Source organism: Rhinolophus sinicus, linkage group LG10, assembly GCF_036562045.2.
Source record: "Rhinolophus sinicus isolate RSC01 linkage group LG10, ASM3656204v1, whole genome shotgun sequence".
Taxonomy (NCBI): Eukaryota; Metazoa; Chordata; class Mammalia; order Chiroptera; family Rhinolophidae; genus Rhinolophus; species Rhinolophus sinicus.
The window spans coordinates 95,361,395-95,387,187 of record NC_133759.1 but is presented as its reverse complement, the minus strand read 5'-3'; the positions used below and the strand labels follow the sequence as shown (position 1 = coordinate 95,387,187).

Sequence of the window (25,793 nt, the reverse complement as noted above, 5' to 3'; positions counted from 1 at the left end):
TATATGTTGTCTCCTCTTTAAGTTCTCTGGAAGCTTGATGCTCTTTTTTTTCTTCTGATTAGTTGCCATGTAGCTTTGTTCCTGCACCATTGCTCACAAAATCTGAAAATGTCATTTTCCTTAGGAAATGTTTGAAAGCACACACACACACACACACACACACACACACACTTGTAGGGTACCTTCTGTATCCTACAAATAACAAATGGAATGAAGAGGGAGGGGGCCAAGTCTAAAACCAGCAGGTCTTGGCTATGCAGTTATAACATCTTTGCTGTAGGAGAGTCTCTCAAAGATACACCCACACACTCTTCTACTTCCTTCTCTGCAGTGATGAGAAAGCCCGGAGGAGACCACACTTATCTAAAGAAGTACACTTGTGTGGTTAAAAGAAATAAAATTTAAAAAATTAAAAGAAATCCCCAAGATAATACAAACATAAACACCAAGACTATTTTGTGGTTTGAGGGTAATCACAGGGTGGGTGTTTAACGATACCACTGGGTTCCATACTTTGCCATCAGGCAGGACTCTTTCAAGACCAATTCAGTTAATCCAATATCCTGTTCTCCTCAGAAGTACCCAGGGATATGGCAGCACCTTTTCTACTCCACTCTTGCAACTAAATAGACTGAGCTAGGAATTAAGAATTAAGATTTTAAGACATTAACCGGAATGTTTCCAAACTGGTTTTATTTCAAGAATTATACAGAGTCGTTAAATGTAGTTTATTTCTCTTATAAATTGCTTGAAATCATACATCATGTTCTGCCATTGGTTTGGGAGTACTGGATCATGCATTTAAAATCTTTTTGCTTTTAAAGAAAAATTTTGTGTAAGAAAAAGTCCTATGCCTGTGGAACTTTGATCACAACCTTTATGTGGGTTAAAAATTGGACAAGAATTTTCAAGTCATGAATCATTTACATTTCTTGATTAATTCTTTTGTTTTTGGGAGAAAGTGGAGGAGAGAAAAGGCATCTGAACTACCCAGTTTTAGTTGTAAATGCATTTCAGTGAGTTCAGCCAACATGAAATGTTTAGTTTGGATATTTCCTAATTTCTCTGTGCAATTTTATAAGATTAATTTGAGTCAAAATCAAACCCATTCTACTTGTTTGTGTGGTGGCACGTGAGCCATGGTCCCACTGGGCTGGGCTTAATATTTTCTTTTCTTCTTGCAAAAGTTAAAGCATGACATTTTGCCAAATTTGACAAAGTCCAATAATTTTTTTGCCAGTTTTTTTTTCCGTTAAAATTAACTCGTGCTCTCATTGGCTTCAATACTTGGAACGTCAGTCTTGGATACTTAATAAACTTTTTATTAAAGAGGAGGGTCTCATTTTCTCTCTTCGCACGATTCATTCCTTGCTTTAGAATTTTGCTTTGTTCCTGTTCATGAAAGTAATCACGAGAAAAGTAGCATGGCATTGTGGAGTTAAAAATCCTCAGTGGAAGGAAGGTGCCCTCTGAGAGATTCCAAAAACATAATCCTACAATTACATTTATGCCCCACAATTGTGTTGAAAGTACACCATGCTCATCAAGCAAACCACCCTCCAGTCTGTTTGGAATTACAGTATTTGCAGATTATTTCCCTTCTCCAAGGGCCATTTATAATGGAAAAAGAAGAGATATGAAATTTTGAAAAAATCAGTTCTACGGTTTTATGCCTGGGAATGACAACAAAGCAAAGGTCATGGGACTCTCTGTGGTTCAGCCCTGACTCAGCTATTTGGTTACATAATTCACCCCGAGTGACCTGCATTCTTTGCATCTATAAAATGAGATCCATGACATTTAATGAAGAAAATCTTAATGATTTTTAAAATTTTATCTTAAATCTTAATGAACGTTCCTTAATGAGGAATGTTCTACATTAGTGTTACAGACAGAAAGCATGGTGCAAGAATAATTTCCTGCCCGTGCCTCCACTCTTTCTTGCTTCCCATTGGACAGAAATGTTTATCTCAAAATCTAGGGGCTTTGTTTTTCAGGAGATATATTTAAGGTTTCCAGTGTGTTCCAAAAAGTCACCCATGTTTCATTTTTTGTAACCTTTAGCATTTCATAAATTAAATTTTGCATCTATGTTTTATTTCATGAGATTTCAGGTTTGAGAACAATATGGGTAACATATATGTATCTCAACAGAAAGAGTGAAAATAATGCTTTTACAAACTGAAATTGCACCCTTAGGTTTCAGGTCCTCATGTGGCTAGGAAATGCTAAGGTCTTGAGGGACTTTCTGTTAGTGAAAAGATGAAAGATTTTTTTTTTCTTTTTCTCAAGTCTTCCATCATTAAAGTTTGGTTCTAACAGCAGACTCCTTCTCTTTTTCATGTGTGTTGAAAAGCAGCTACTCCCTGTATCAAAGCCATCAGCCCGAGTGAAGGATGGACGACGGGAGGCGCGACTGTGATCATCATAGGGGACAATTTCTTTGATGGGTTACAGGTCATATTCGGTACCATGCTGGTCTGGAGTGAGGTAGGTGTTGTCTGAACATTCATATCTAATAGCTTGGTCTATTGGAGGATACTGTCTACACTTGAATTTCTAATAGACTACATAGAATTTAGTGGTGCCACTCTGGGTGGGCCAGCACCACTCTACAGAGCTCTGGGAAACTAGGAAAGATGGGTTGGGTTTACAAGGAGGAGGCACTTTCTCCTGGAATGGCTTCCATGCTCTGGCCCCTAGGGAGAGTTTTTGTTTGGTCATTTGTCCTGTTGGGTTTGCCATGCTGTGGAGGTCCTACAGTATATTGGGAATTGGAATGGAGATGCAGAGTCACAAAAGAGATAGCAAAAGCCTTCTTCAAACTCTAGCAAGGTAGTAATCTGCAAATATTCGTAGATGGAGTCTATTGGAGGCCCATCTTCAAGGAACACCACTCAAATGACAGTAGGCGTGGGTGGTTCTTGACTTATTCAATGACACTTCATGAGACATGGAGTGAATTGTCAGGGAAACCATGAGGAACCCAGGGCTTTTTCCAGCTCTAGGAATTTACCGGTCTCAGGTGTCTCAGCATGTGACTGCAGCCGTATGAAAATGACTATGTTCTACTTGTGCAGTGCTTCCCAAGCACCGTGATCACTATTTTAAACTGTATTTGACTGAACTGGCCATCATCAAGTTAGCTCAAGATTAGAAAATGTAAACATCTCCATCTCACAGACGCCATGGCAAAGTGGCCTTTCCTTTCTAAATGCTGAGCCTAGATTTCTTAGCCAGCATGCCCTGGGAGCTTCTGTTTTCCTCACCAAAGTTAAGAAGAAAAACAATGTTAGGGCTACAAGGTATCATAGACCCCATTCATCCCACCTTCTTTCCAAGTCGTCATCTGAACTGTAAACCTGGAGACTTAGTACAGGCTAGGCAATGGGCGGGGCTCTTAACACAGACCGTCTCAGTCTTCTCTCTACACCACGAGGTACACACTCTTAGCATCTATCTTTTCTTGGTAAGGATACTGAGGCTTAGAGATACGTAGTTACGTAATGTGAAAGCAGCCACCCAGAGCCCAAGGAGTGAAAGTGATATGTATGTGGCCACCAAAGAAGTCAGTAGCAGAACTGGAACTCTGATTTTGAATGCCCATTTCTAGTTGTCCTCCCATGACACCACTGTGGAGTCCATCTAGATATTTTATTTGTGTGTTCTCTTTAGAGGGACCATAGAGATAAGCAGAGTTAAGCCTGTGATCATTGAACATGTTTATCTTTCCAAAGCAAAGCCTGCCCTTCTTTTTAAGCCCTCTATATGCACTTTTCACTGCCAATAACCACTCAGACAAGCCCCTGGCAAGCCCATGCTGTCTCTGCCATTGTATTTTCCATGCAGCCAAAAAGCGGTACGTACTTGGCCAGGGAATCAAAGGTTCGGTCAAGCTGAATCAGGGATGGGCTTCTCAGTCCACCGGACTAATTGTTGTCCAAGTTGGGACATCCCAGGCATGAAAGATGACCTGAGCTCCCCCTGCTGACTGCACCCCATTCTTTGTTGGAACCATTGGGTTGTAAAACTAGAAGCATCACATACAGGGCGTATTTTGCTGCCAACCAGGGGGTCTTCATCTCTGCCGAAGATAGCCGTCTTCACAAGCACAGCCTCTCGCAGGTCCTGTGGGCTGTATTTTCATCCCATTTCTATCCTTCATTCTGGTTTTTTTTTTTTAATATATCATGGAAATTGAGAGAGGGGAAGAATAAATATAAAATGGACTTCTTGCTCCATGTCGTTGCAATCAATGTAAGGTCTTAGCACTGGGGCCCAGAATTGGCAGTAAGTCTTACTGATCCTCTGATAGAAGGTGGGTTAGTCTGAAGCTTTCTTTAAAGCCTTGTGCCAGTCTTAGCCCACGTGAGCTACAATGGATGTGCAATAAGGACATCGTCCCATCAGGAACTCATTAATATGTACCCCCACTTTGTTCCTAGTCAAAGTTCCCGTTTCTTCTCAGTTTCCCCACTTTCTTGCCTTCTTTTGTAAACAAGGGAGGTTAAATTCTAACTTAGATTTATTCAAATTGCTTTAACAAACCTGTTTCCATATAACAAAATAGATGCAGGTCATATAAAGGGAAACCCATTACGGCAATACCTTTGCCCCTCGTCCTCCATCTTCCGCCCCCCCAACCCCCCCACCCCCCCGTCACTGCCTCAAATGTACCAGAAGCCCCCACAGTGGGTCTGGGTGTGTCCAACTAGGAGGTGAGATTGAGGAATGCATCTCCTTTGACCACCCACTTCTTCCAAACTGTTCTCATTTGTGGCTGTGTCATAAATCAAATATGACCCTTTCCTGGTGGAAACCTACAACGTACTTTCCTCAAGTGATTGAGCAGATATAAATCCCTTGCAGCATTAGCAGTTGGGTATCTTGATGGAAGAGTTTAATTTGGGCTGTTACCATCATGATAACCCTGACATTCAGAAAAATGAACTTCACAGAGGTGGACTTGATTGGTAATATTCTATTTATATATTTAGATTTTTCATATAGACAATTTGACAGATATGATTTTGTTTTCCTCACTTTTACTGTAGGGAGAGAATTTAGTACTGCTCCAAATCCGAAAATCCATTGCATAATGGTCAGAAATTGAGAAATAGCTCAAACTTCCTAAGGATTTATTATGTATAGACTCTTTATGGGTATTATTTAATCCTCAGGATACCCCTGTTACTTTTATTATTATTCTCGTTTACATGTGAATAAACTGGGTGTCAGAGAGGTTAAGAAACCTGCCCAACATCACACAGCCCGATAGTGTTAGAGATGGAATTTGAAGTATAATGTACACTTTTACAAAGGAAATAAAAGCCGAGGTTAATGAGAAAGCAAATGGAATCCTGAGAGAGGGAAGAACAGGAAGAGGAGAGAAAAAAAGCAACAAAAAACATGCATAGTGATCCAGATGGTACAGCGGAAGTAGCAGTAATAACAACAGTAGAAGCAGTAGCTGTGGTTGTTTTTTTTTTAATTAAATAAAATTACATAGGTGCCTTTTATTTTGATAGGGGCAAAAAGTCTCACCCAGTTTTGGGACCCTTTCTCTACTCTTCGATTGGATAGAATGAGAACTTAATATTGCAAATATGTAAGAGAAGATATTTATGAAAAGCTCTAGACAAATGCCGACTGGGACTAACGTTAGCCAACATTCATTGAGAGCTTAGTTCCTGGCAGGCACTGGGATAAGTACTGGAGATGGCGCTCATGCAGGTTTTGTCAGATCTGTATACCATGTTCTCATTTTACTGATGAGGAAATTGAGGCTTAGGAAAGTTAAATAAGCTGTTAGTTGTCAAATGGCGGACATGGGATTTGAACCCAAACAGTCCAACTCCATGGCTCCCCTTACTAACCCTCCACGATTTAGCCTATGCCGAAATTTTACTCAAGTGTTTTACGGCATCCGACTAGGGTGTAATGCCCACCACTGCCATTAATGCCTTGTGCTGGGGGTACCTGGACAGTTGCTATCAACTTCTAAAGTATGGTAGCTTTGGCATATAGAGAATCATGCAGCTTAGGGTAATCCCTCCATTTTCTAGTTGTATAGGTTTATAGTTGGAACCACTGGCTTGTAAGAAGATATCATTCTTATGAAGGATACATGCCTTATGTTGGGGGCAGAAGACCACCTCTTCTTTCATCTACGTACGTGACTTGAGGCAAGACAGTTAACCTGTTTGGACCTCATCGTTAGAGTAAGACCTCTGTCTATCCGAAGTCCTTGCCCCCGTCAGCCACATGGTCTCGAGGTTACGCCACCTCTAAAATCTAGTACTTCTAATTTTAAATAAACTTTGATCTCTTCAACATTTTCTCATTCTGTAGCCCAAAGCACTGTGGAAGCAGGCTGATGGGCCGGGACAGGCAGACAACATTTAGATTAGCAGCTGATGCTATTATTTGGACTCTATTTTTAACTAAAGAATTTCAAAAAGAGCCAGAGAAAATAGGGCTGGCTTCATTTATCCTCATCTTCCCCATACCAACCAATCTTTTGCAAATGAGTGGTTCAGTTTAGCTCACTGATTGCCCTCTGAGGGTTGGGGAAAAGAAAGGTGGCCCTCCATTGCTCCTAAGTCAGGGCTGCCTCCCGCAAGTTCCCACGTTTGGGGTGAACCACATGGTTTTTCTTATGAATTTGGTTCACCATCTTTGATACTCTTCCTTCATTGTTTCTTGTCCTGTCTCCTTTCCCTCTTTTAAAAAAGCGATTTATTTTATTGGTACTCTTGTGCTTATCCTGCCTTACCCCAAAAGACTTTGTAGAAGTCTGTAGAGTTTTACATATAAACCCAGGAAAACCAACTGGGTTGACGTGTGCTTATTTTTAATGTGAGTTGAGTTATTTCTTTACCAGAGATATACTTGGTTGTTTTTGCTTTTCCACCAACCTGTGATTTGGAGGAGGGAGGGGCTCCTGCTACTGGTTTGTAGAGCTAATCATTATTTTTGTATCTCCTTCTGAATTCCTCTAATTTCTAAACACTGAATACTGGTTGGCTTGCTTGCTGGATGTCTCACACTGGGATAGGTACTATGGGTGATTAGTTAGGCTTTGTGGAATCTGATGTTTTATTTGGAAAAACAACTTGCTCCCATGAAGCAACTTAGAGAGTTACATAATATATTTATATAATCCAGTCTTAAATCTGCAGTTGAAAATTCGAGGCAATGTTCTCGAAGGCAGAGAGAGAGTGGTGTAGTCAGAAGTAGACTGTTCAAATAACCAGTCAAGCTCCTGTTATGTACAAATGGATCTCTGTGCTATGCATTTTAGACCCTCACAATCCTTTTATTTGATCATTGAAATTTCTGAGAGAATTTATACAGCTTCACGTATTTAAGCTTTTTGTAAAGAAAGTACAGTGGTGAATTGGCGAGGAGCAGAGGGCGGATGGAACTGCAGACAACAGTCATCTGAGCAAAGGTTTAGATTACATGGGGTAGCAGTGGGCACAGAGCCAGTTAGGAGACCTGGATATTAATTTGAGTCCTTCCAATGCTCAATCAGAGGAGCTAGATTTTAGTCAGTGTTGGTCACTGGGCCTCAGTTTCCCCATCTGAAGATAAGGAGCTTAGGCCAAATCCTCTTTGAAATCAGCTACAATTCTAGTAATTCCTCTTATCTAGAGTTGACTCCCTTGAGAATCCCCCCAAAGTAAGAAGGAGGGTGTGATGACAGGTAGAAAGTTGCTTCTTCCACTATTGTTCTTTACTTTTTGAATACACTTGCAATATATAAATATCATGTTTATTTGCAAAAGGATTCTTTGCACGTCATCAAAACCCTTTCATTTGCTACAAAATTGGATCTCGCTATTGATATGTCTTTAGTCAATATTTTTACCCTCTGCACTTAAGATTCTAGTATCTGACATAAACCTGAGACTTACAAGTATACCCCAATGTTGCTCTAATTCATCTTCCAGGTAGTTCCAGGAATACTGCATACCAGTTCTTTGGGCTATCAATAGGTACTCCATAGCACATGAGGGACCAGGGTTTTCTTGGGAAATACTGAGTCAAATAAATTTGATTAGTCCTTGGTGTAGGACTTCACAGAGCTTTGGAGATATTGACATGCACTGTGGATACCTAAAATGTAGTACACGGCATGTCCCAAACTTTTGTGATCCTGGAACCTGTTTTCAGGGCTCACCTCACAGAAAGATTTATTGGTGATGGCTGAAGTGCATTTGGATTTCATGTCAATGAAATCAAGTCATGAAATTCAATCATGAAGTGATTGGACTGGCATAGATGTGAGAGAATCATCTGAAATATTTGCAAAGTGTTATTCAGATGAGACCAGGAATATTTAGAGCCATTATTCTTTAAGGCTGCAAGACTCCAAATAGAATTTCTGTCATATTTCACATCTAGTTTTAGTTAGCGCACCTTTGGATGCCATGGGATTTTGTAGGACAGCTATATTGAAAGTTTGCTGGGCCCACTTAGCTCAGATGGGAGAAGCCCAAGTTTTATCACTGTGTGAAGCAGTTAGCCACATATGGGGGTACATATTGCCATTTTCATCCATTTGGATGTTTTCTTCAACTACATTCCTAGAGATAGGGAGAAGTCAAAGGAAGCCAGGGGAGGGAGACCTATGGATGAATATAGTTCGGTAAACGGCAGTTTGGAGGCTGAGAAGCAATTTTCCTGCTTGGGTCCAAAAGTGGGAAAATGAGGTTTTAAATGCAGTTCTTGATTCCCCCCCTTCTTCCCATGTATCTCTACTTCCCATTCTTATTTGTATACACAGTACAGAGGAAGAATTGTAAACAAAAAGTAGTATTTGCTCTTCTGTGACATGAATGAATGAACGAATGAACAAATAGCTACAACTCACACGTGTTCTCGCTGCGAGTTTCCCACGTCTTTTTGTCCAGCCTTGATTTTTACTGAGCCACATGTAGAGTCACAAAAGTGGGAGGGCTTTGAGGAACCTCTGCAGTCATCAAGTGCAGCTGTTTTATTTTGGAAGTGAGGATAAAGAGGTTCCAGAGCCATGCAATGACTTGTGCTGGGCATGCATTAGCTCCTCAGTACAGGGATTACAGCCCAGGTCTCCTGACACCCATCTCACTCCCACTCCCGCATGCCTGCCCCCCCCTCCCCCCCAGCTTCCTCTTGTATCAGGTTTTCTCATGAAATTTCCATAGTCTCTTCACATAATTCCATATGTTTACCAAACGCTCCCAAATTTTATATGTGATGGCCTTGAGACACTAACAACTGTTGTCTGTACTACATTTATATGAGAAACACAATTCCACTAAAATCCAAAAGGAAATTAAGAAAGGTGGAAAAAGATGGTATCTCAAATATCATCTCTTTCAAAATTTTATAATATAAATATGGTATAATATAAATAGCTATGTCATTTATTTTACCGATATTGAGGTTTACATGTACAAATTTAATTCAAAGTTGATTAAATACAGGGTTTAAAATAATTTCATAGTTGCTTCCTTTTGCCTAAATATGTGTTACCAAGTCTATATTAAACCTGTACTTATTGATCACATATTAAGGGGAAGATACTTAACGCAAAATTATAAACTTTATTTATATAGAATAAAAAGAGCCGTCTGAATCAGTTACATTAAACTTTGAATATGCCTTTGAAAAACACCTTTCAAGCCCAAGTTATTTTTATGAGGAATCATTTCTAAATGAGCCAAATGAGCCAGCATATTAAAAAAAAAAGATTAAAAATAGTCTAATAGCCTTTTTAATATAGTTATGTAGTTATAACCATGCTCACCTTATTCCTAAAAACACTTTAGTCAATATTTTTATTTTTAATGACTTGGGCATTTGAAATTTATCCTCTATGTCGATAATTATGGGATAGCCAAAAATGACTTTAGGATGACATTTTCAGCTAGTTGTTTACAATGCATTCAGGAGGTACACGCATGTGCCTATAACTTGAAAATGGAAACCACAGAAGTGTGATGCACTTCTAATTTTAACATGGAGCAAAGACAGAATTCACACCTGGCTGCCATCATGTGACTTTTATGAAGAAAACGGACACCTGTATAGTGCTGTGTTAATTTCATATGTGTGCTCAGTGCTAATTGCTGGAATGGTTCCCAGATGATCTGAACTAAAGCCTCCCTCCTTCTACAACCTGACTGGGTTCCTCTTTTTTAAAGCCATGACACCTTAGTTTGGGATTCGAGCACTCCCCCTTAAGGCTCTGCCCTTTCTTTTCAACATCCTTGCCCATTGTCCATCTTAACTTATCCTGTTCCTTATACCCATAGTGAAGTTTTTGCCTCTGCACTCTTGTCTTGCTTATGCCATTCCTCCTCCCACAAAGCTTTTCCCTCCTCTCCATGCCCAGTCTTTCTGTCCTTTAAGATCCAGTAAAATATTAATACCACATTTGTCTGTGAAATCTTTCCTCACAGATCCAAGGATTGAATGTTTTCTTTTTAAATTCCTGCATGGCCTTATCTCCACCTTATTATGTTCCTTATAACTTTGATTCTTTATTGTTATTTCAGGGGATGGATGCTCTGTCCCTCAGAGGCAGGATCCATGTGCAATTCAGTTTGGTCTCCTACAGTGTCTGGCACAGAGCCTTGCACATCAGAGGCATTGATTTATACAAATTGATACAAAATACTGTTGAGCAACACAACTTCATTCATTCATTCATTCATTCATTCACTCAAATGCTCCTTATTAGCAACTGTTGTATTCCATGATGCCCCAAAGTGTCAGTACCACACAGATAGATTGCAGTTAAGTTTTTGTTAATGCATGTGTGGTTAGGTGGTGTATATTTAGATGTATGTATTGTGCAATGAAGATGCACATAAAGACCTTAGTGTAAATCTGTTGGTTATGGTCAGGATTAAGTAGTAATAAAAGTAACACTTTTTAAGTGATTGATACTAATGAGACCTTCTCCTAAACTCATTACAGGCATTGTATCAATCCTTCTAATAATGCTCATTAGATAGCTAGCCCCCTCTCCCTAGCCTACCTTCCTTCCCAGGTAATGAAACTGAAGGCCAGAGAGGTTGAATGACTTCCCTAAGGTCCACAGCTGGTAATTTGCAAAGCTTGGACTTGAACCGAAAAATCTGTCTGACTCCAGAGCCATCTCTCAATCCTCTGATAACAACGTAGTAAAACCTCATTTATCCAGAGAAGAGTGTTACAATAAGCTCAACTCGCCAAAATTCAGCATGAAACCAGAAGGAAGGAAAAAGAAAAAGTAAATATATCAAATAACAGACTTTGGGGCACCAGAACAGTAGTTTTTACCAAACTATGTTATCTGTGTTCCCAGGTCATAGCAAATTAGAAGGAGCAAACTAGGCAGATTGTTAGAAGCAGGCTCAGTGACAGCAGAAGTGACAGCTTAATGTCAAGGGTAGAAATGGAAAACCTAAAAAGCAGACGCAGAACTATATTACTGTGCAGCCCATTAATGACTGTTCGTAATGACAGTGTCCCTGAGTCATCGAGAGAGAGATGGCAATTATATTCGGTCTGTTCTCTGTAAAACAGTGGGATGTGTGTAATGCGTCCATGAAAGACTTCCGGGAAAAGCAGATAGAGTGGCACAGCATTAAAAGGGGTTTGACTTTGGTTTTCTGGAGCGCTCCCTTCCTGAAGGGACATGTTGGATGAAGATTTACCTTATATCTGTGCAAATATCAATGTACACACTATGCAAATATGAACTAAACCACAAAAACTGTTAGAATGAGTCTCTGTTTAGTATCATATAGCCTTGATATGCTTCCCTTAAAGAGCTTTAAAAGACCCTATCAGTCTTTTGGCTCTTGTATTTTCTTTCCCTAATTCCATAGGCTAAGACTCTGCCCTGCAAACCCGCAACTCTGATAACAGACACTCAGCCTCTTCCATCAATGCGTCCAGCTTTGCTTTTGCTTTTATAGTTTAAATTTTCTAGCAAACAACCAGGAGCACAGGCCCCTAAGGCAGGCCCATGTAGGCAGTGATGTTTCTTCTCGACTGCAGTTAGAAAAACAAGCCTTGAGAAAGAGTTCATTGTGCAGTTTCAAACCACAGAGGCTGGTACTGCTAGTGTCCAGTCCTCCCCTTCTGGAATACTCTGGACCTCAGGAACTCACCCAGCTGGTCAGGATGGGATCCAGTCTTTAATGGTGCCCAATTGGCTCAAGGTTTACATCCTGGGAAGAGAGCTGGAGAAAGTTTATTTAAAAAATAAGTTACCGAAAAATAAATAAATAAATCAACCCACAAAACCAAAGGTAGTTGGAGTCTAATATACTTGTTTTAGCCTTTTTTTCCCTCACAAATTTGTTATTTTGAAAGGTGATCTTGTTGCTGTTTTGTTTTGTACAACTTACTGTATTGATTTAGGGTCCTAGTTAGTTTCTTTGTCAGAAGAACCGGGCCGTATATTTTTGCGAATGCTTCCTGAGGATACTAGGACGTTTGTGGAGACACAATAAAAAAGACTTATTTATTTTTCTTTAGTAACAGGATTTTTTAATGGGGTGATATTGATTATTTTTTCTTTCTTTGTAGATTAATCAGGGACTTTATATTGAATCTTTATCCGAATTATTATTGGTAGTTAATGGCGTCACAGCATTGATTCAGTGTCCAAGTATTAATTGAATGCTTACTAGTTCCCAGGCACTAGTAAAACTGGAAGCATCATAGAGAAGTCAAGCAAGACAAACTTTGTATCCTCATGGGCCTTATATTCTAGTTCTGGGACGCAGATGACAGACAGGAAAACATATCTATGTCTCTCCACTCTGTATCTCTGTCTGTGTCTACATAAGAGAAATTTCAGACAGTGTTAAGAAATACTGCTGACTCATTCAAAAGCTAGGGTTCCAATCCCCCATTTAACTCATTTTCTGAGACTTTAGTTTCAAAAGTCTCCTCTGACATTCATACATAAAGTTTATCTTTGGGAATTCATGTGACCCAACATATTTTGCTAAACATTGGTTTAAAGTTATTTTGTTGAAAGGACAAAAGGAAACCAGAATGTTTGGGAAACAGTAAATGCCTCCACTGGCTTTCTCTCACGTTCCCTGAGAAATCATATACTGCCTTTGAGACTGGCAGTTCTTGGGAATGAAAAAAATCTGTGTTAGGAAACCCAGAGAACTCTGATTAGGGAACAAACCAAAATACACTGAGGACCTCAGAAGAGCTGGCATTCCCTGATTTATGTTGTATCCACTTCAAGGGAATAGAGAGATAATATGGAGGTTCTGCCAGTGCAGTTACCGTGAATATACTCTTTTCATATTTCAACTTCCTTTGGGAACTCCAGAAAATAATATTTTTTAAATGCCATCTTTAACTATAGAGAGATGAATGTTCCAGAGCGGAGAAAATATAAATTTGCTTGTTTGGTCACAACTACTGTAGTGTCTTTAAAAATCCTTACACGATTTGGTTTTGAAGCTTTAATTATGCTTTTATGTTACAGTTTCCTTATTTAAGTGTTTGCTTCATGTCCATCACTCAACACCCCCTGCCTATCTCAAAAGAGATGGATATTATTATCCTAATTGAGGAGGAGGGAGAATGCTGTGAGAATTATTAATACATAAATTAAAAAATTAATCTGGAAAGTGCTTTAGGATCCCTAGAGAAGCTCTACCCAAACACAAAGCATATTTAACGTTATTATAAGTCCTGCCATGGAGTAGATAGGCCAGTGCAGTATGCGATGAGTAAACTGAGGCACAGAAGGTGACAATGGGTGAATGGACCGGCGATCCTTAGAAACCAGTTTCTTGGACGGATGACACCTAAAATTCACTGTACCAGAGTTCACCTTAGGCTTTTTCTGGTCATAAGTGTTAATTATTTTTCCAGAAAAGAAACCTTTCTTTCCTTTTACCCCTTTATTTATTTTGCTTATTTTGGGCTTTTTTAAAAAAGAAAAACAAACAAAAAAAAAACGTTTTAACGTTGAAAGTGAATATGGCTAAAATATTAAATTCTACAGCTAATGGAAAATGACTGATGTGCTTTCTAGTAATCCCAATTTTTTTTGGCTTTGTGGCTTGGAACTTCAATTTGCATTTATTTCATATAGACCCATTGGTTGGAAAATATGCGTAAAGACTTACCTTGGAATTTTTTTGTTTGTTTGTTTGTTTTATTTTGCTGGGAAATAATTCTCAGCTGGCTTTTCACCAATGTGAGTGTCTATTATGTTCCCAGAAGCTTTGAGGGTGCTGGAGACTCTGAGAACCCACTGGTCGGGGCGTACACGTACCAACAATCGTGGGGAAACAGTACACCGTAGCTCAGAGGGGCACCACAGATACCTTGGTTGTATAATGGTGGTCACTAGGGCAGGCTTGCCACTTTTGATTGGCCCCTTGATCATATTTCTTCATTTTCCTGAAACTAATTTTTCTCATCTGTGAGCCAGCTAATGCCCACACCTGCCCCTAATACTACAGGACAGAAGACACCGAAGGAGCTTCGTAATAGTACTTGGCACATAGTTAAAAGTCAGAGAAAGGTCAGTGCTGCAGAAGTCACCATCGAGGTCATCACCACCGTCCATTTAGTGTGAGCTAGTGATACAGACAATAAGTGCTACTGGGTCTCAGAAAGTAGTTCCCAAGATTTGCCCTTTCCCCCAGAATTCTACCTTTCTCTATTCACATGTGTTTTAAAATACTAGGTACTCACACTTCCCTCCCGTACAGGGCTTACTTTTGATACTGCGAGAGGCTTTGATAACAACCGTTTGGAGAGCGTCCTCTCCCAAGCCACCCTTCCAGGCTTCCGCGCTTTGCAGACTGCCTCTTTGGAGGTTTGCATCCACGCACCCCCTCTCTCCCAACTTCTGTGCATCCATGAGAATTCCTCTTTCCTTTGTCTTGCACTTCTGTGGAGAACAGTTCCCATCCACCACCCCCGTGTCTGGGCTCCATCTCTGTCACAGCCACGCAGCTTCCCTTTGTATCCAGAGGCCACCGTGAGAGTGCCCCACCTGGGCGACCACCGCAGGACTCCTCTCTTGTGCTCTGACTCTGGAGAAGAGAAAATGCTCATACAGGCAGCTCTGAGGGAACATGATTACCTCAGCCGGCGTGTCCTTCGTGCGCTGGCAGCCTCTCCTGGGGACTTGCAGAGCCCATGAGTGCTTCTTTCATTGTAATGCCACACTTAGCAATGATCTCTTCTGATTTTAACAATGATTTCTTCAGATTTCTTCTGATTTTTGTGTTTGATAAGTTAGAGAACTCAGAGAGGTAAGCAGAGGAAAATACACTTTACCATGGTAACTTTACCATCCAGTGGTAACTTCTCTTGACACTTTGACAATTTTCCTTTTAGTCTTTCTTTCATGCAAATATACATCTACTTCCTATATAATGACATGCAATACATATTACACAAAACTAATGTTATTCTACTTTTGATCTTTAGTAATATTTTTCATAATAAAAGTAATACCTGCAAATGTATGAATTTATTTATTCCAGAATTATTTATGTGATTCTTATTTCCTGTGCAAGCACACACATATATGTGTGCAAGTGCACACACACACAAATAAACACACAAATATACACACATAGGAGGAAGAGAGTGAGAGAGAAGACGAATCACATCCGTCCAAAAATAAACACTGTCAACATTTAGCATTGATCTTTTGTGGGCTATTTTGTTAGTATTACTTTCTTAACCTTTTTTATTTTTATTTCATCTTATCCCATCTCACTGGAGTCACAGACTTGTTTAGACATCCTCTTCTTTTTTACTACTTAGATGAAATGTGAGTAGTGGTCTCATGCAGGGACCTGAGTGCTGGGCCCATTGGATAATTAATTTTAAGAGACACTTAGAGAATGCGAGTTAAATATTATCAGGTTAGGAGCAGTGGGTTCTTATGAATAGGGATTGCTCCATCTAATGGAGTGAAACATCTAGTAGCATTCTGACCTAATTTATGTAAGTATTCCAGAAGTATTTTGGAAATATCCTGTATGTAAGGCTTGTGTGTAAAGTTAATACTTTAGAGGATATACACATATCAATTAGATGCTGTCACCTGATCTCAGGGACTGTCTAACGGGAGAAAGATTGTAGGAAAGTCTTTGTGGCACAAGGAAAACAGGATGCTAAGTGTTATAGTATAAATACCGTAATTATATAAATTCTTACCCAGGTGCAGGTAACTCTGACTGTTAAGAATTAGGGAGAACTTTTGGAAGAGAGATCACGTGATCAAGTTCTTGAAGAAGAAGTGGACTATGAGCAGGGGAATGCTTAGGCAAGGAAGGGCATGAACAAGGCCAAGATGTCAGGCCGGGGTATGGTGCTTTTATGTAGCCACGTGCTCTACTCTCCAGAATGTTAACAGGCAAATGGGAAGTTTGACTAGAAAGGGAGATTGGCTGTCAGGTCTGGGAGCATCCTGGATATTATGCCAAGGAGTTTGGAATATACTTTACTGTATGCAAAGGGGCCAGTTGAGGTTTTGCGTCAAGGAATGACATGATGAGGTGTATTTGAAGAAGACAATTCTGGCAGAGAAAGTCGAAGTAAAGGGAGAACATTTAAAAGGTAATATTGTAATAGTCTGAGGGAGAAATGGTGGCAATCTGAATAGGAGAAAGTGGAGAAGCAAAGAGCTGGTGGAGTTCAGTGGGGGGGGGAAATCGACACGACTAAAAGAAAAACTGAAGGGAAAAGGAATACAGATTATCACAAGTTGTCTATTTTGGGTGATTCAAAGGATAGCATTCCCTCAACTGAGAGAGGGAGCACAGGAGCAAGAAATGCATTGCTAGTAAGATGATCAGTTTAGCTTGGGTCCTATTGAGACTGAGGTGGCCATTAGACATGTTTGGAGATTCTGTTACTCTGTTGCTGACAAAATTTTGGTGCTCGGCCAAAGAGATCCAAGCTACAGGGGTAGATTTGGAAGTGAATTTGGCTGAGGTGGTTGAGCCAATGAACTCAAGAAATGTTAGGCAAATAATAGAAGAAAATATGTAGTAAAACTTGTGAAATTTCTACAATTAACGATTTGGCGGAAAGGAAAAGTTGGCAAATGAGAAAGACAGGAACCAATGAATAAGAGAAGAGGTCTGAAAAACACTTATTTACAGGCATAAGATACTGGTTTCCTTCCTAGTGTTTCAAATAATTTTGGTTAACTTGCCGGTCAGTTTCTCTCATCTGGAATACATATCTCATAAGGATGGTTTTAAAAAGTAGTGAACGTGAAAGTGCTTTGGTAGCCCTTAGCCACATTGCAAGTCGTAGGTCTTACATTCAGCGTCACAGAACTGAAAATAGTGGAGACTTCCAAGGTGGGAGAAAGTAGTGTCAGATGCTACCGAGTTTCAAAAGAATATTTATTTTTATCTCAACTCATTTGGTTAGTAATTTAAGGAAGTTAAGTCAAAGAGTGAATCTGTTCCCTAATCACTTTGAACAGTAGTATAGGGCACGTGTCCCTGGTTGTACAGGAGACACATTTTGGATTCGACACAGAGAATAAGTAGAACTGAATCACATAGCGAGAAAGTCATTCTCCTTCTGTTGCTCCTTTAATCCTTCTGATTCATGTGAAAGAAGAAAGTCTCAGTGGGGGCAATAAGTCTGTAATATCTACCACTAACAAATCTCTGTTTTCAGGAAACTCCTTCAGGCTGTCAACATTATCTCGTTAGAATTTAACAACATCATATTAACTTTAAGATTACCATCTATATAAAACCTTCTTATTTTGACAGGGGATGCTAGTGTTCTAGTTACAGTAGTGATAGACAGTTTCCTTTAAAAATTGTTTAAACAAAAAGGTAATCAATTTTTAAAGTAATAAGGACATAATTATATGGATGGTATACAGATGAGGCAAAACTGAGAAAGTGGTATTCCAATGATGGATATTAATTTAGATTTACTAGAGCCTTTCCTCCTTTTGTTGCTTAGAATGGCTACCTCAGTTTAACCAGGTTGGAATTATGTGGGGTATTTATCCCAGGATTGGGGATGCGGTGGCATCGATCTTGGGTTCTAGACTTTCAGATAGAGACCCTTTGTATCTTCCCCTAAGGTGTTGGGTCAATTTTTGAAACCATTAGACTTTTATGAACTTTTGTGTCCTTAGGTGTTAAAATGAGAGTGTTAGTTTTAAACGATAACTAGCATTCCTTCAAGCAATAAATTCTATGATTCTTTGAGTGATTAGTATATAAGCCTATGCTTTCAAATTGATAGAAGTTAGATAAAATGTGTTTCCTCTGGAAGCCATCAATATCATGTGTCAATGCCAGAGACTGTTCCCAGACTAACATCCACAGCAAGAAAAACATCAACGAATACATTCTCTAATGATGATTCATAGTCGGCCTCATTTGCGAAGGGTAGTGATTTCAAGAAGAAATCTCTGCTTTAGTTAGGGTGATTGACTAGAATTGAAAATGAAATTGTAAATGAAAAATTGTTTCAGTTTTCTGAGCCTAATGCTTTCTGCCATCACCCCACTCTCAAGTCAATCGTTTCATTGCAGTCATATCTAATCAATTCATAAAGGCCATGAATTTTACTCCTCCGTGTAGCAACTCATAGGGAATAAGGCCTTATACTTAAAAAGACATCTTCACTCATTTATTTACTAATATACTTCCATCTTTTAAAATTTATTTCCCCTGAGAAAAAGGAGGGCAGGTGAAACATTTTCTAACTGGCTGAAAGTTCCCCTAAGTATTATTGTGAATTACTGTTACCGTACATCCAAAATAATTCTTAAATTCAAGCATACCACCTATTTGAAACACAGCAATATGGCGACTTCCCCCATCAAAAGCACAGCCAAGGACCAGGCAGTAAACGAAAAATGGACATAGCGTGGGGATAGGAAAAAACACACACACAGTCTTTGGATCTGAAAAATCTGAGTTACTACCTTTAAAAAGTTTTCCTATGAACAATTTCTTCGCTATGATTAGATAGTAAATATTTTTCCTTGTCATTTTTTTTTTTAACTGTATCAGTGGCACTTTTTGCTCTAAGGAGGATGGTCTTATACAAGCAACCATTTTAAGATTCTGTTTTCACATCTCAAAAGAAAAAAAAAAAAAGGAGTAATAATACAAGCCATTGTTCTTACCAAATTAGTGTTTGCATGTAACATCCTCAGGAATGTAGGCGATCCCTCCTGGGACCTCAACGAGTGTTAATTCCCAACATTGCAACAGCTCTGTCTGAGCAGTTCAGATTAAATATGCACTTGATTTGGGAAGATCATCTTTTACTGCCCTTCAGAGTCTCTTTCCTTCTCCTATTCTCTGCACTATAGTAAACTTGGTTTCCTGATTCCGATGCTTACAGATTAGAAGGTGCAAAAGAAACTAAATAAAATAGAACTGATTTAAAAACAATAGCTATCGGGGGCCATTTGGTATAAGGGAAAACAGCCTTTTATGCCCCAGTAGTCACTGAGGGTTTTTCTATATTGCAGGAGGATATAAGGGGTATTCCAAATGATGATCTTGATTTATCAAGGCTAAGTTAAATTACATATACGTTGCTTATTTTTTGTGCTTCTGTGGGCAAACCCGTAGGCCTCCAAAACTCTCAGCCATGGCAATGAACTGTCTCCAGGGATTCCTCATATGCATGGTTTTACTGAAGCATCTTTTGTGTGGCTCCAGCAAATAAGCTGAAGCTCTGCCCATTCTGTGGAAGAAGATGGGCATGTCTAACTACTAAGTTAAAATGATTTTTATGCAGATAGCCTTTTTATGTTTCAAGAAAGCATTGGAAAAAAATTACTTGTGGACTTTAGCTGTATCAACTTTCTCACATTCTTTTCCTCAAGACACTTGTGCTACGACAGTTTACCAAGGGAGGACCCAGGGGTTGGCGTTCATGGGTATTACCTTGATTCTCATGATGTCACTTGTGTCACCTGTGATTCTCTGGGCAAAACATTTGAACTGGGCCTGGCTTGTCCATTAAAACACAACCCTTTTCTAAGTTATACCTATAAGAACAGCACACACATAAGTTAGTACACACTCAAGTGATAAACCCTTGTATACTGACTCAGTACCACAAATACTGAGCTAAGTGAATCTAAAAGGAGTCAACCAGTGGTCAACTGCAGGCACCATAGAGAGAGAGAACATGTAGAATCCAGCACCGTCAGAGGTCAACCAGTCAAATACCAGGGCTGAATTTTTCAAAGAACCAGATAATGCCAGTTTTATGGCCATTAATAACATTTTAGTCATATAAACAAAGATAAGAGTAATAAAAAATAAATTCTGCTCTGCAGTGTGATCTGATTGCCAACAGGGTTCAGAAATGAACTTTCTCAGTGTGCACGTGATGTTGTATAATGGACCATTGATCATTCTGCAGCCCCCTCCCCAACTCTCCATTTCCCTTTTACGGACAGTCCTTAGTTCTTGCCAGACCCATAAGCTATTCCAGGGAGGCAGGTTCTTCGGTTTCCCCTTTAAAGCCCTTTGATTGTGCCTCTGGTAGTTAATGCACCAAGTGGTCTTCAGGGGCATTTCATACATGTGCTCTGCAGCTAATCAGGGTGCCCTGGCCCAGTGATTTCCTACCTCTGTGTTTTCCACATGTTTAAGGGCTCAGTTCAAACACCAGGCCCACCAGCTTCTGCAGAGGCATGGCAGAGCTCAGCTCTGAGTGGGGCGTCTGCTTCAGACAGAGATTTTCCAAAGGATATCCTGTAATAGATAAATCATTTCATTAGGCCAGGTTCACTCTTCAAACCAGGAAGCAGAGTGCCTGCCGTGGAGGAAAACTCTGATAAAGTTGTTATGGCTGTGCTCGGAGCACTGGTAAATATTGTTGTCAGTGTCTTTCATACAGGTTCCACCGAGATTGTATTTAAACATTGACAGGTTAACTATGTGTTTTAAAGCGTTGTTTATTGAGAGCTGATAGGACAGCTGCAAAATGAGTCCTTTACATATTGCAATGACCATTTCCCCCCCAAATGTTTCCCCTAGTTGATTACTCCTCATGCCATCCGTGTGCAGACCCCTCCGCGGCACATCCCTGGGGTCGTAGAAGTCACATTGTCCTACAAATCCAAACAGTTCTGCAAAGGAACTCCGGGAAGATTCATTTACACAGGTAAGAACCGCGGCCGGCGGTGAACACCGAGCTGCCTTGGTCTTGTGGCTCTTTCACTTGACCTTGTATGTATATGTGTGTATTTCAGTTTTAAATCCTGTTTCTGTTCACACTGCTTGCTTTCTTCCTCCATTTCACCACATGCATGACCAATGAGTTACTGCTAATATTGTTATTTAAGAAATCATGTAAGTGTCCATGTTGAATGACAGGATCAGTCGAACTCATTAGTCGGATACCTAATAAAGCAGCACGAGAAATAAGGGAAGGAAAAAGAAGTACTAGACAGTCATGAGTCTCTTTGGACGTTAAGGCCTCTGCATGGGGGTTTGTTTGCTTTATGGAGAGGGATGAGCTTTCATGAACAGTACCTCTTTCTTCCAGCCTGGTCATAGTGTTTGTATTAGAGACAATTGGTAGTTTCCATATTTAATTCCGGGTTGGTGCTTTTTTCTTCTGTAAGCTGCAGTTGGCACGTGGACCTGCCTTGCGGTAAGAAGCTAGGGTTACAGGGTGAATGTGAATTCCCTCTCATCAATGGAGAGAACCAGACAGGTTCTCTGTGGAAATACATCCAGTGCAAGGTCTGAGTGCCCAGTGTGTACTTTCAAAGATCCTCAGATCCTCATGTGCAAACTGCACATTCAGGGACCTGTTTACAATTCAGATTCTGATTCAGTAGCTCTGGGTGGGACCTGAGACTGCATTTCTAACAGGCTCCTAGGTGAGGCTGGTGGTGCTGGTCCAGGGACCACCCTGGGACCCGGGCATTCTAGACCTTCTGCTCAGTAGCTGTCATCCTTATGTTGCTGTCTCCAGGAACTGGGCCCATGTTTCTCTCTTCATTCAGTAAAGACCCAGTACAGTGGAGAGAACTCTGTTAACACGTCCTAATTATAACCATACAGGTAAATGGACACATTTTATTTTGCTGTGACATTTTACCTCAAAGCATCCTTTCCTTTTGTACTTTAATACTAGAAACAAAACCAACCATGCTTCTTAGTCTCTCTCTCTCTCTCTCTCTTTCTCTCTCTCTCTCAAAATTATAAAAACAATTAATGCATCCTGACCCTTGGAAATGCCTCCCAGCCCTTTAAACAAAATACAGGTTTGGTGCCTGCCTGACGATTAGTTTTAGTTAATTGAAAATTATAGGATTGACCCAAGAGGAAAATTTTGTTTGCACTCCAATCACTTTTACAAATTAAGGAAAATTACCACAATTTTGTTTAGCTAAGGTTTCACACTGAGTTCAAGAAATTAGCTCAGCCATCCCAACAAAGTCAGCACTTTGTTAGTAAGCACTCGAAAAAAATAATAGTCTATCTGGAGTTTTGTGGTGTATACAAACGAAGCATAGAGAAAGCTATGATGCTTTATAGAAGTAGGCCAAGTGTTTTTAATTAGGCTCATTGGTTCAGCATAAGTTTTGAAGAACAATCAAACTAGCAGATTAGCTGTTTCTTTTAAAGCTAGGATTTCTTGCCATTCATTTTTCCCATGAGAACTTCCACATAGCACTTTTTTTTTTTTTTTTTTACAAGCCTCATTATGGGCCTGCAGGAAAAGGACCAGTTGAAACTTCTGATACTGTAACATTCCCCATCATCATTCCGATGGATGGGAGTTTTTCACAATGTTCCTCGCTGAACTCGGTGTTCTGGAACATATTACAAAACCACAGAGGCCAAATGTTTTCTCTGAGGAGTTTGGACTCTGGTTTTGGCCGAAAACATTTAGGCTCGCTGGCTGCTTATTTACTCTGCTATTAAGAACAAGAAAAGGAGAAGAAAAAGAAGAAGAAGAAAACGTTGTGTGGTGGGAGGTACGAGAGGCAATCAGGCATGATTCCGCTTTGGTGACAACGTCCCTGCCATTAATGGTTCCATTTTTGTGGTCAGGTCTCATTTAGAAGAAATTATTTTTAATCAGTGTTCAACAAAATATCCCCTTGAGCCACCTGGCCATAAAAGTTAAAAAAAAAAAAAAAAGTCATCCCCATTAAATTACTTAACTTCTCAAAAGAAAATAGCTAGGGACCCATCATTCTTTGGAATTTTTTTAACCATTAAAAAAAAAATTGCCGTCAATTTAAGAAATCACATCTTGGAAAACCCGTATCATAGGGGAATTAAGATCAAAGGTAAAAGTGGCAGATTTGCAATTCTAGCAGCGTAAGGAGAGAGAGCGAGAATCCTCAGTGTGTCTGCACAAGTGTAAGTGTACAGGAAATTTGAAGTACGAAAAAGTGCTTTTGCTGATCTTGCCTTGAACTGTGGGCAATAGACAAGAAGACTTAGCGTTTTTTTTTAAGTATTCTAGGAGGGAGTCTAACCTCTCCCCATGTTGGAAAAGGAAAAAATTGAAGAAATTGCCACCCAAACGTCCCCACTGATGTAGTTGGCTGTTAACAGTAAGGTCACTGTGACATCACATCAGTTCCGACTAAAGGAAATCTCTGTTCATTGGTGAGCTGCACATGGGCCTCTTGATCACTAGCATTAGCGACCCCTACCAAGGTCATTTGTGTATGGTGGCTGCTGCCAGCTCCTGCCACTTACTCAGTTTACCTCTCTGCTTGTCACCATTTACGAGCGAAGGCATAGATGCGTCGTAAAACCTCTCTGTTCTTTATACCTGAACAACTGCGCAGGTCCTTGCAAATGTGCAGCCCTCCTCTATCTGCCCACAGAAGCTCACACTTCATTTTCTTCAACGTCCTCAGCGTTTCAAGATGTGAGGCTTGCTTTTCTGGATGGGGCGCCAGTCCTCCTGTTTCTTAATGGAATGTCACTTGGAATTTTTTCCTATAAAAAAAGGAAATCTCCTAAGACTGAAAAATACCCCAAACTAAGGCACTGTTGCTGCTTTCTGAGTGTGTGTAAGTTTGGGTGTGTGTATGTGGATAAAAATCCATAATGGTTTAAAAAAAAGAAAAAATAACTGAGACAGGAACAGCATGACTTAATCTATGCAAATAAAGGCAGACTTTTGGGGGGTGGGGAGGAAAGTATTTGACTAAACACAGATTGCCTGCAAGCTGGCTCCACTTGTGAAGACTGTGGGTGCAGCTCTCCGTCCTCAGTTCTTCAGACAAGGGCCAACTGAGGAATTCTTAGCTGCCAGATGTGCAGGTCTCTTGAGTTTGCCCAACCAGAGGGAAGGAGCAGAGTGAATCCCAATGTGATCAGAACAAAAAGCTCAATAACACTTCCCAAATCTTATTTATTGTGACCAGTTATTCTTATGTGAATGTTGGGAAAGGCTGACTTTACATTTTAAATAATATTTTCTAATGGAAGGAAATATAAACCTTTTCCAAAGACAGAACTGTTTTCAAAGCCCTCTAATCATGTGTCTGGTCAGCCAGTCCAATAGTAAACCCACCATAAACCTCCAGTGCCATGGAGTGGGGTGGTCTTCCCAATACCATTGTTTTTCTCACAGCTTACTTTCCTGCAACTGTTACATCTTCAAATCACTTGGATCTTTTAGAAGTGTAATCTCGCCTGCTAAGTTTTAAGTAACCTTAGGAGCTGATAAAAGACTCTTAGGAGCCTTTAGCTGCGTCTTCAAAGTTCTTAGAATTGGTTTTCCCGATACGTGGCCAAATCCAAATACAGTTTTTCCATTGGAGAGGCTGCTAACGTTAGGGAAAATACCATGGACAAATTGGGCCACCAAGATGTTGTTTGCCCAGTTTAGGTCTACCCCAGTCTAGGAGAGGTGTACACTGCCTACTCCCCGAAAAGTTGGTAAATGCCCCCGTGGATGAACATCTCACAGCTCAGATGTTGGGTTAGGTCACGTGGTGGGTCATTTCAACTTCCAGGTCCTCCCGCTCTAAACATTGTTCACCAAACGTCCTGTCCCTATACAAGGACTATACCAAAATCCTGTATATTAGTCTCAGAATTAACTTTGAAAAAAATTCTTCCTGGAAATGCTTCCTGTTTGTACCTCAGGCCCAAAATAGCTTCGCATATAGAAGGGGCCATTTCAGCTGAATGTGCTGTGAAACTTGATGACATGTACCACGCCTTTCAAGTTTTCCTTTTTCTCCCCATTCCTCTTGTGTTCTTCCTTTTCCCTCTCCCTCCCATCTTCCTCCTTCCTTTCCCCACTTTACTTTCACCCCTATTGTTTCCTCCCTCATTTCCAAGGGGACAGGGTAGCACAGTGATTGAGTTCTTGTGGTCAAGAGATGATGGAGGTAAATCAAACTCTCAGCCCTACCACTTGCTAGAGACATTATTTTTGGGACATTTAATGATGACTCTGAACCACAGTTGCCCCATCTTGACGGGGGAATAATATCTTGCCAGAGTTCATTTAATAACAGGGAAATGTATGTAAAGCATCTAACATGAGCCACCATGAGCACCTAGCTAGATATTGGTAGTTTGCATTAACTACTGAGGGCCACTTTTATTATTCATTCATTTGTTGCTGAGTCCCTACCATGGTGTAAATATTTTACATAATAGTGTTTATCTTCTCCAGCATTTCCCTAGAGCTCTAAGAAATGTCCTTTAGGAATTTTAGTAACAAAACTGTAGGCATCAGTAAATTAAAGAAACAAGCAACACCAATCCACCATAATTAAAAAGAGCAAAGCATTATAA

At 40.0% G+C, this 25,793-nt stretch overlaps 1 protein-coding gene across 8 annotated transcripts in view; it reads left to right on the top strand.

The window, feature by feature from the left end:
• EBF1 (EBF transcription factor 1) overlaps window positions 1-25,793 on the top strand; it is a 377,481-nt gene that overhangs the window by 276,922 nt on the left and 74,766 nt on the right. For 4 of the 8 annotated variants that reach the window (XM_019740480.2, XM_019740464.2, XM_019740518.2 and 1 more), the window contains exons 9-10: window positions 2,357-2,490; window positions 21,039-21,165. In XM_019740480.2, the coding sequence (XP_019596039.1) occupies window positions 2,357-2,490; window positions 21,039-21,165 (261 nt within the window). The remainder of the gene's footprint in view (window positions 1-2,356; window positions 2,491-21,038; window positions 21,166-25,793) is intronic. The other 4 variants (XM_019740489.2, XM_019740473.2, XM_019740527.2 and 1 more) reach the window with 1 other exon arrangement.